General features: G+C 34.9%; 1 protein-coding gene across 2 annotated transcripts in view; it reads right to left on the bottom strand.

The window, feature by feature from the left end:
* The window catches only part of unc80 (unc80, NALCN channel complex subunit), a 380168-nt gene extending 372956 nt beyond the window's left edge, over positions 1-7212 (bottom strand). For both annotated transcript variants that reach the window (XM_089101793.1, XM_089101792.1), the window contains exons 1-2: positions 7121-7212; positions 4945-4993 (exon numbers count right to left, since the gene is read on the bottom strand). In XM_089101793.1, the coding sequence (XP_088957919.1) occupies positions 4945-4993; positions 7121-7206 (135 nt within the window). In that variant the 5' untranslated portion in view covers positions 7207-7212. The remainder of the gene's footprint in view (positions 1-4944; positions 4994-7120) is intronic.
* Positions 7213-8697: the final 1485 nt, after the last annotated feature.

An 8697-nucleotide genomic window follows, 5' to 3' on the forward strand; every position in this document is an offset into this window, starting at 1 on the left:
GTTTTAAGTTATGCCCTGGGGGGATAAAAGGTTTTTATAGTTAGAGTCGTCGTAAAAACTTCAAAAGGGGCTAATTCAATTGGGAATTGAGAGGGCTAGTTCATGGGCGTAGGCAGCATTAGGCAGCATATTGTTTAGAGGGGGGGGGGCAGTCGATAGTTTGATGGAGTTTTATCAACTGCTTTTTCCAAAACATCTGCTTTTTCAGCCATATCTAATGTAAATTTGAAGGTCTATGGGGGGCAGCTGCCCCCTCCCTACGCCCATGGGCTAGTGCCCTTTGTAATAGTTGAAAGTGATTGGAGGGTAACTATCCAGCTTCTCACGTGCACCATTCCACTAAACACATCCAATGAAAATTTTCAGATAGTCATTGTGTTCAACGTAGTACAAAGTTCTGGAAATTAGGTCTTTGAGGATGACACCCCCAAACCCTCAGGGCAAGGGTTTTAAGTTATGCCCTGAGGGTCTATAAGGTTTTTATTGAAAGCTTTGTCGTAGAAACTTCAAAAGGGCTCATTCTATTGGAAATTGAAAGGGCTAGTGCCTTTTTAATAGTTGAAAGTGTTGGGAGAGCGACTAATGCACCTCTCACACCCACCATTTTCCCAAACACATCCAATCAAAATTTTGAGATAGCCATTTTGTTTAACGTAGTTGAAAATTCTAAAAATTATGTCTTAGAAGATGACAACCACCCTCACAGCCCATTGGATAAGGGTTGTAATTTATGCCCTGGGGGCATAAAAGGTGTTTATAGAAAGCGTTAAAGAGCTCATTCGATTGGAAATCGAAAGGCCTAGTGCTCTTTTTAATCGTTGAAAGTGATTGGAAGGCTTGAAATTTTTATAGTAAAGTTCGATGTGGGTATAATGTATGATTTGTTGTTGTTGTTATTCTTGTTTAGACCCGGACACTTCGTATCGAAGGAGTTGTCGTTGGAACTTCGAAAAAGGCTTATTTGATTGAAAATAGAAAGGGCTGATGCCCTCTTTAATAGTCGAAAGTGATTTGAGGGCAAGTAATCCCCCTCCCACGCCCACCCTCCCATTTGGCTTTATGTTAAAAAACTAAATGTTGCCTTAAAATGCACTGTGTTAATGCTAATTTCAAATAAGGCATCTCAGCAGTATCCCAAGAACGACTGAGGGTATTATGTTCAAACTTTCGGGGCTACTTCTGCTTCTAAAATTTAACCAGTTCACAATAGCGTAGAGTCAAAATAGCGTAATAAAAATTAAGCAGATTTTTTTGTGAATGGTATCAAGTTTTCCATTTCAGGTCAACTAGAGGAGGTATAAACGAAATTAAACACTATTATTTGTGTCCAGATTTTTAAAAGGGTGTATGTTGTTGAAAATCGCTAAAAAAATATCTCCAGCATACAAATAGCAGACCAAACTCTAAAGTCTTAAAAAAAAAAAAACAGATTTAAAGTATTTTTTCTTCTTCCGTGAAAGGACTATGACAATATAAAACTAACAGAAATTAATTAAAAAAACTTTTTCCACAAAATAAGTTTTTCAAAGAAAAGTAAAGAACTCCTTTAAACAAAAAGAGCAAAAATAAAATCAAATAATCTACGAAGCGTGAAACTAACGCAAATCAGCATCGATAAATAGATGAAACCCAAAACGAACAGAAATTACAATAAATAACCGAGTCAAACTCAAAACGAGAAAAAATTAACATAAGTTGTGCTCAAAACCCCTATGACTTCCCAAGGCCGGAAAATAATTTGCATTTTACTAAAAAAAAAAAAAAAAAATACAAATTAATATGCATTGCCAGTTTAATATACATATACTGATATTTAGTAATCAGAATGTTAATATTTTTCATTTATTAAAGTTATAAAAGTAAAAAAAATTATATTTTTTTCAGTAAAGTGCATACTGCTGATACTGCTGAGATGCCTTATTGGCAATTAGCATTAACACAGTGCATTTTGATTTAATCTTATGGCAACATTTAGTTTTTAAACATAAAGGCAAATGGGAGGGTGGGCGTAGGAGGGGGATTAGTTTCCCTCCAATCACTTTCGACTATTAAAAAGGGCATCAGCCCTTCCTATTTTCAATCGAATGAGCCCTTTCCGAAGTTCCTACGATAGCTTCTTCGATACAAAGTGCCCTGGTCTAAACAACAACAACAACAACAAAAATATTACATTATACCCACATCGATCTTTACTATATAAGAATGTCAAGTCTTCCAATCACTTTCGACTATTAAAAAGGGAACTAGACCTTTCAATTTCAAACCTTATTCGAAACCTTATATGCCCCCAGGGCATAATTTACAACCCTTGCACTGAGGGATCTGAGGGGGTTATCATCCTAAAAGCCTAATTTCCAAAACTTTCAACTACGTTGAATAAAATGGCTATCTAAAAATTTTGATTGGATGTGTTTGGGGGAAAGGTGGGCGTGAGAGGGGGGTTTATTGCCCTCAAATCACTTTCTACTATTAAATAGGGTAATAGTCCTTTGAATTTCAAATCTAATGAGCCCTTTTTGAAGTTTTTACGACAAAGATTTCAATAAAAACCTTATATACCCCAGGGCATAACTTATAATCCTTGCCCTGAGGGTTGTGGGGGAGTGTTTTCCTCAAAAATATGTTTTCTATCTGGAAATCAACTACCCTGAACAAAATGGCTATCTCAAAATTTTTATGGGGTTTTTTTGGGGTAATGATGGGTGTGGGGGGGGGGGCTAGTTGCCCTCCAATCACTTTCGACTATTAAAAAGGTCACTAGCCCTTTGAATTTCCAGTCGAATGAGCTTTCATTGAAGTTTCCACGACAACTTCTTCTTTAAAAATCTTATATACCCCCAGGGCATAACTTAAAACCCTTGCCCTGAGGGATGTGGGGGAGCGTCCTCCTCAAAAACGTATTTTCTATCTGGAAAACAACTAAGCTGAACAAAATGGCTATCTCAAAATTTTGATTGGATGTGTTTGAGGGAATGAAGGGTGTGGGGGGTTAGTTGCCCTCCAATCACTTTTGACTATTAAAAAGGGTAGTAACCCTTTTAATTTCCAATCGAATGAGCCTGTTTTGAAGTTACTACGACCAAGTTTTCTATAAGAACCTTATATGTCCCCAGGCCATAACTTATAACCCTTGTCCCGACAGTTGAGGGGGAGTTTCTTCCTCAAAAACATATTTTGTATCTGGAAATCAACTACGCTGAACAAAATGGCTATATCAAAATTTTGATTGGGTTGGATTGGGGGAATGATGGGCGTGGGGGGTGGGGGGCTAGTTGCCCTCCAATCACTTTCGACTATTAAAAAGGGCACTAGCCCTTTGAATTTCCAATCGAATGAGGCTGTTTTGAAGTTTTTATGACAACGCCTTCTATAAAAACCTTATATGATCCTAGGGTATAACTTAAAAGCCTTGCCCTGAGGGTTGTGGGGGAGTGTACTCCTCAAAAATATATCTTATATCTGGAAATCAACTACGCTGAACAAAATGGCTATATAGAAATTTTGATTGGATGTGATTGGGGGAATGATGGGCGCGGGGGGGGGCTGTTTGCCCTCCAATCCCTTTTGACTATTAAAAAGGGCACTAGCCACTCTAATTTTGAATCAAATGAGCCCTTTTCGAAGTTTCTACGACGACTCCTTCATTACGAAGTGCCCGGGTATGGAGAAAAAAACAACAAAAAAACAACACTTTGTGCCCATATCGTTCTTTACTTAGGCAGCGCTAGGGCGCTGTCTATGATAGCTCTTATGAAAGTACTAAGAAATCTTTGGCTTAAAGAGCAAAGCATTGACTAGGGGGTGAGCCCAATCATATACGTAATATTTTCTGTTCGTTTTAAGTTTCGATGTTGCTGCTTACTTTCAATTAAAAAACTTGTTTTTTTATATATTTAATTTCTGATCTTTTTTTTTAAAATAATGCTGAGAAGTCTGGTTCCCCCTTCATAGCAATGTCCCTTCCCCCATATCTGATCTTTCATGATCTTTCATGGAAAGATCCCCCCACATACCCCCCCCCCCCACTACCAGAAAAAATCTCCCCTGAAAACTTATGTATAATTCCAAATAACCAATAGTATATGTTAACATTGGTTAAAGTTCAAAACTGTCAGCCCTCCCCCCGGGGACTTTGGGGGACTAAGTCATCCAAAAAGACATAGTTTTCATATTTTCGACCATGCTGAACAAAATGGCAATCTCAAAATTTTGATTGGGTGACCTTGGGAAAAAATGAGCGTGGCAGGGGGCCTAGTTGCCCTCAATTTTTTTGGTCACTTAAAAAGGACACTAGAAATTTTCATTTCCGTTCCAATGCGTCCTCTCACGATATTTTAGGATCACTGGGTCGATACAATCACCCTTGAAAAAAACAAAACAAAAAAAAACACGCATCCGCAATCTTTCTTCTGGCAAAAAATGCAAAATTCCACATTTTTGTAGATAGGAGCTTGAAACCTCTACAGTAGGGTTCTCTGATACGCTTAATATGATGGTGTGATTTTCATTAAGGTTCTATATCAATTAGGGGGTCTTTCCCCCATTTTTCAAAAATCAGCCAAATTTTTAGACGCGTAACTTTTGATGGGTAGGACTAAACTTGATGAAACTTACATATTTGAAATCAGCATTAAAATTTGATTCTTTTGATGTATCTATTGGTATCAAAATTCCGTTTTCTAGAGTTTCGGTTACCGTTTAGCCGGAGTCGCTCCTTACTTACAGTTCGTTACCACGAACTGTTTGATAAAAGAAGAATTAGCGGTAACAGTTATAAAATCATAGCTTTAAGAATCGATATAAGTAAATTTGTTTAGTTGTTGGTATGCATAAACTATTAATATTTAGACATTCTATGCTTAACAACGTCTGACATTAATTTGACTAAGCAAACGTTAACAATTATTAGCCTAGACAAAGAATATATTGAATAGAAGTACTTACAATACAAGAGGACTCATGAATTCTGCCATGCTTGGGCCTGATAAACGACCTAAAAATTAAAAAAAAACATTACTTACCATTGGATAATAGAATTAGTTATTCTTCCAGTCTTAAACAATAAGTCTTATCTTAATATAAAATAAGATGTTTTTTTAAGCAGAAATCAAAACGAGGAGGGCTGACGCCCCATATGCCCTCTATAGATCAGAACATAATTTGGTCTTTGCCGAAAACAAAATACATTTTAAATTTTCTGTTTTTTTTTACTTTAATAAATAAAAAATTACTCAGAATTTAAGGAATAAATATCTGTAAATGTTTGTTAAACTGTCAATACACATTCATTGTTTTTTTTCCCTAAAGTGCAAATTATGTTCATGTCTTCAGAAAGCATGGGTGCGTAAGCTTTACTCGTGGTAATTTTTGCTTGTTTTGGAGTTTGACTCGGTTATTTATTGTAATTTCTGTTCGTTTTGTGTTTTTATTGATGGTAATCTGTGATAGTTTTACGCTGGAAAAATTATTTGACTTTATTTCAGCTCATTTTTGGTTTAATCTCTCTGAGAACCAGGTCACACTTAGACTCTTTTGATTTAGTTAAGTTGTGAGAGCACAAGAAGTAAAATCAGTAGCCCAGAAAGTTTCAAGTTAATACCCTCAGTCGTCCTTGGGATGTTGCTGAGACCGCTTATTCTCAACCAGGATACACACAATGCGTTTTAGTTTTAAAGCAATATTTAGTTTTAAGGCATAATGGACAAACTACATTACTGTGGGGGATTGACATACCCAATATTCCTAGAGACATAGTTACTGAACAGTTCAACTATGCTGAAAAAAACAGCTATCTCCAATTTTCGGTTGGGTATGTTTGGAGAATTAATAGGCTTTGGAGGAAAGCTGCATGCCTTCTAATCACTTCTGAAATTTAAAAAGGGTCTAGAGTTTTAATTTCCAATAGAATGAGCTCTTTAAAAAATTCTGCGAAATTACTATCTATGATAGCGCTGTGCTGCGTATGATATTGCTTAAAACATTTTGAAAACCTGCATGCATATAGTTTTTTAGTTTAATTGATACTTACCCTAAACTTTCCATAAAAGATTCACCTTAATATTTTAGTACCATTAGTTACAGCAATCTTAGCAGTATTATTAGTAGTACACTTATAGTGCCTTCGGATTAGTTCAAAATCCACCACAAATTACCCTGAAAGGTCCAAGTTAGTAACATAAGCCGTTCTTCAGGTATTGCTGTGTCACCCTTTTGACAAAGTAAATGCTCATAGTTCATTTTGATTTTTTTCAAAGTCCGCCTAAATATTCCTTGAGAGCTTCACCTTAGTACCTTTTAGCTTGCGTAGTAGCAATATTTGTAGTGGTGTAAAATAAGATGACAGCACTTTCTGACATACATAAAAAAAAACTGCTCTTTCTTAGATTTCTGACTTTTCTACTTATTAAACTTAGATGACACTGTATGAATAATTTCAAAATATGAACTGAAGAAACAAAAGCTTTGCGGAACAACTTCAAAAAGTCTTCTCTTACATAGACTATAAAACTCCAGTTGAGCCCACGCACTGTTATTCGTAGGTCAAGGGCAAGTGAAAATTATCCTTTTTTGGCCCAATGGAAAAGTTAGAGGTTACTTTCTAAAATTTGATATCATATTTTTACATCTGGCAGGAGGTTCATACTTTTTCGTAAATTCTGCAGAGATTAGACCCTTACCACCTTTTAACAATAAACTGAATTGGGTGGTCCAGGAAAAAAAAATCAAAGCAAAATGATGCTCAAGCACCATAATACTCTAACGTTTTGCTTGTCTCATCGGGTGCTTAACTTTTCTGACTCGTTTATCCAATCCGGAATATTTCCACAACTTGTTTTGAGGGGAAGAGGGGAGGAGAAGGGGTAGATAACTTCAAAGACGAGTCCTAAATGCAAATTTTATGGATAAAATGTGACTTGTTTGAAAAATTGTAAAAGTCTTAATTTCCTTTAGGAAACACTATATGCGCGTGGATATTCATGGAACCACATCTATATTTATGTTTTGCTTTTGTAACAAACCCTCCCCATTGGTCGACATTATAGTCTCTTATAAGTTGAAATGTAAGTAAAAATGCTTGCATGTTGCCTAAAGAAGATAAGCAAAAATCTGAAATAGTTACCCTGTTTGTCTCCAAAAAAATGTCTGAACTGGAAGTGGAACAAAGAATTCTCCAGGAAAGGAATCTTTACGTCTCTCTTGGACCATCGTGATTGTTCCCTGAAAAAAAAAACGTGATTGAAAATTTGTGAAACTAAAAATCTTAAAGTTTAGACGTTAAGGTAAAGGTGGTTACGGTTCAAAGGCTATCTCGAAGTTGAGGGGGGTTTTATCCCCGATTAACCATTTGGTCCTCACAATAAAGTTTAACCTTTGCAGCACAATACTTCGTAAATGAAAAGCCACTCCTGGAAAATATGAGCACTTTTTCTATTTTTCGAAGGGGTATAAATTACCAAGATAATCTACTAAGTTTTGCAATCAAATGAATGAGATCTTCTCAAACCTCTATAATAACTAAATCCACTGACTATCCACCCGGAAGCTGGAGTATAGTTCAGTTATACTGCATAAAAGGTAGTAACACCTTTTTTTATAACCTGTACGACAGAGCTCTAATATTTATAAACTGTATTTATGGTTAGTGTCGAATGCAGCACCATTTCTCAGAATGAACTCAGAAAAACGGAGGCAATCCAAATAGATTTACGATCGTTCTAAGTCGATTGACAAAATTTTCTATGTACTAAATTTATATAAATTTAAGTTTATATACATATATATATATATATATATATATATATATATATATATATATATATATATATATATATATATATATATATATATATATATATATATATATATATATATATATATATATATATATATATATATATATATATATATATATATATATATATATATATATATATATATATATATATATATATATATATATATATATATATATATATATATATATATATATATATATATATATATATATATATATATATATATATGGCTTTCTTATTAAAGGAGTTTAATGCCCAGGTTGGTAAAAATAGGAAAATATGGTATCCTAGCCCAGGTGAATTTAATGTAGGAAAGGAAGATAGTACCTGTTATAAAGAGTAGAAAGGCCCCTATTGATCCCACCCCTCAACCCTGCTGCCATCTACAATTGAGTCCAACGGTACCTATCCACATAAACAATGTTGGAGAAGACCTGTGCTGTCAGTCCGACTGGGCACCATATATGGGCATGGAATCCCCAGGGAGAATGGTTTTTCTCACTGAGAATGAAAAAACAGAATTTTTCTCACTTGAAAAAACATGGTTTTTTTCACTTTTATGGATGTTTCTTGGATGGTTATGTGTGTTGGTCAATTTATTTGTTGTTTTTCACGGATGTCAACAGCAATTTATGGATGTTTTTATGGTTTTTCTCACTGAGAATGAAAAAACAAGATTTTTCTCACTTGAAAAACAGGAATTTTCTCACTTTTATGGATGTTTCTTGGATGTTTTTATGGTTTTTCTCACTGAGAATGAAAAAACAGGATTTTTCCAACTTGAAAAACAGGAATTTTCTCACTTTTATGGATGTTTCTTGGATGTCAACAACAATTGCTGTATGTAGACATAAGTTCAAAAACAATTGCTGGAATTATACATAAGTTCAACAACAAGTCC

Source organism: Artemia sp. Qi Xiang Cuo, chromosome 15 (assembly GCF_049724085.1).
Source record: "Artemia sp. Qi Xiang Cuo chromosome 15, ASM4972408v1, whole genome shotgun sequence".
NCBI lineage: Eukaryota > Metazoa > Arthropoda > Branchiopoda > Anostraca > Artemiidae > Artemia > Artemia sp. Qi Xiang Cuo.